A 2,485-nucleotide genomic window follows, 5' to 3' on the forward strand; every position below is an offset into this window, starting at 1 on the left:
AGGGTTGTTATCACAAAATAAGTGTTTCATTGTTGCGTCCCTTTCTTTATTCTGAAGCGTTTCTAATTATAATAAATTTAAAGAATTATTTGTTTATTCTTCTATAACTTATTTTTTGAAAGTATGAATCAGACAATAGCTGTGGATAATTATAAAAAAATTATAAAATCCAATAAAAAATATTAAAGTAAAAGCAAACAAAAGGCTAAAATCTCATGATTCAGGAAATATTACTAGTAATTATCAATACTAATTAGATAGTACCTAAGAGAAAAAAATTATTGCAAATTATTTTCAATATTAGTGTAGAAATAGATAATATCAGAATACTAATACAAATTTACTGTGACTATTCTCAAATTTTTAGGTATTACTATGAGAAAGTTAGTTTTAGCAGCCTTGAGTTGCTGTATCGTTCCAGCCGGTACCACTTCAAACGGTTTCTATTTGTAAACAAAAACATATTTTTCTCTTTAAGATCGCTGTATAAATGCCATAATTTCACGGAATGTCAAATTCTGGTGCGTCCCAGGAAGCAGTACATTTAGCCTTAACAATAGTTGTACTAGGAGGTGATTAGTTCAAAATAGCTGCAAAGTTTTCCTCAATTAAGAGTCACCACTTTATAGGGACTAGGGAGCAGAAGGGCTTCTGAACCTAAAGGGTTGATTCATGGTTACAGAAAAAGATTAAATAATTAGTTACCACAACTAAATTCGAACCCATACTCAGCAGTTTTTGTTTCTTATAGTGTCTTGTTTCATATAGTATATTGGAGTTGCATTTAATAAACATCTCATCATCTTCAGAAATTTATATGTAGGGTTATTTAGGCATTAAAACTGACATGTTCTTTAATATATGATATTATGAACCCTTATAGTATTATTATGGCTAATATTACTTGCAATATTCTATAGTAGCACTTTGATAGTTGATATTCAAGATAGACTTAACATAACAATTAAACTACACTATATGTAGCATTAGTCATGTAATTAATTGAACATGAAACAGCTAATGTTTAAACAACGTATTAATCTATTGGCATTGACAAGGCTTGCTGCAATTCCAATAGTACTAACTACTTAATAGTGCCTATTTTTTTGTTAAAATAAATACATTACTATTTATTCTCTTGACCATTGTCATTACTTTTTACTAATTATTCTGGAATATTGCCTTTATTTTATAGATTCAAGCCCTGGGCCCTCAATGCTGCAGTCATGCGATTCAAGTCGAGATTTGAATTTTATGGTGGATGAGCAAGATTTAGATTCCATTGAAATATCTTCAGATGAAGATGTTCTCAGCAAAAGAAATAAAATAGTGAAAAGTAAAAAAGGTAAGTTTTTCTTTTTGAAATAATGACATCTTATTAGAGGAACTATCATCCTCGTGCCCATAGGCTTGATGTCCTATGATATCTTAAAGATTTTTAGCATCAACAGATAAGGTCTAACTTCTCTTCCAAATAACTATCGAGTCTTGAAAGTCTTCATAATAACATTATGAATACTGAAACAAATTGTAATTTCCTGATTTTGTTTTAATCTTTATCATCTTATGACTTTTAATTTACTTATTAGGAGTATCATTAATTTATTTAACAAAACTGCCCAAGCAAGAAATTTAAAGATAAAACTTAAGGAATCAAAAATAATGAATATATTTAATTAACTCTAAATGAATAATTTATTTATTTTTTAGTATAATAATGTATTGTTTATAGGGGCCAAGGATAGTTGCCAAGAAAACAGAAAGCCTCATCAATGTCCCCATTGTGATTTTAAATCAGTAAGATCTGTTGACATGAAAACACATAAAATGGTCTGTCATAGTAGTGAGAAGCCTCATCAATGTCCTCACTGTCATTATAAAACAGTAAGATTTGGATACTTGAGAAATCATATAATGGGACATCATAATGGTGAGAAGCCTTATAAATGTCCTCACTGTGATTATAAAACAGTAATATCTTGTAGCATTAAAAATCATATTATGGCCCATCATACAGGTGAAAAGCCATATCAGTGTCCTCACTGTGACTATAAATCAGTAAAATCTGTACATATAAAAAGTCATATAATGTTCCGTCATAGTGGTGAGAAGCCTCATAAATGTCCTCACTGTGATTATAAAGCAGTACAGTCTTTTCAAATAAAAAATCATATAATGGCCCATCATACTGGTGAGAAGCCTCATCAATGTCCTCAATGTGATTATAAATCAGTAAGATCTGAACCCATGAAACATCATATAATGGCCCGTCATACAGGTGAGAGGCCTCATCAATGTACTCACTGTGATTACAAATCAGTAAGATCTGGTGACATGAAAATTCATATAATGATCCGTCATACTGGTGAGAAGCCTCATCATTGTCCTCACTGTGACTTTAAAACAGTAACATCTTGGAATATGAAAAATCATGTAATGGCCCAACATACAGGTGAGAAGCCTCATCAATGTCCTCACTGTGATT

The 2,485-nt window shown here is 30.6% G+C and overlaps 1 protein-coding gene across 1 annotated transcript in view; it reads left to right on the top strand.

Annotated features, from left to right (window-relative positions):
* The window catches only part of LOC106688006 (zinc finger protein 431), a gene marked incomplete at its 5' end in the record, with an annotated part of 52,672 nt that overhangs the window by 11,776 nt on the left and 38,411 nt on the right, over positions 1-2,485 (top strand). Inside the window, 2 exon segments of the mRNA XM_067046676.1 lie at positions 1,196-1,345; positions 1,733-1,930. Of these exon segments, the coding sequence (XP_066902777.1) occupies positions 1,196-1,345; positions 1,733-1,930 (348 nt within the window).

Source organism: Halyomorpha halys, unplaced genomic scaffold (assembly GCF_000696795.3).
Source record: "Halyomorpha halys isolate HHAL.00 unplaced genomic scaffold, Hhal_1.1 Scaffold1038.1, whole genome shotgun sequence".
Classification (NCBI taxonomy): domain Eukaryota; kingdom Metazoa; phylum Arthropoda; class Insecta; order Hemiptera; family Pentatomidae; genus Halyomorpha; species Halyomorpha halys.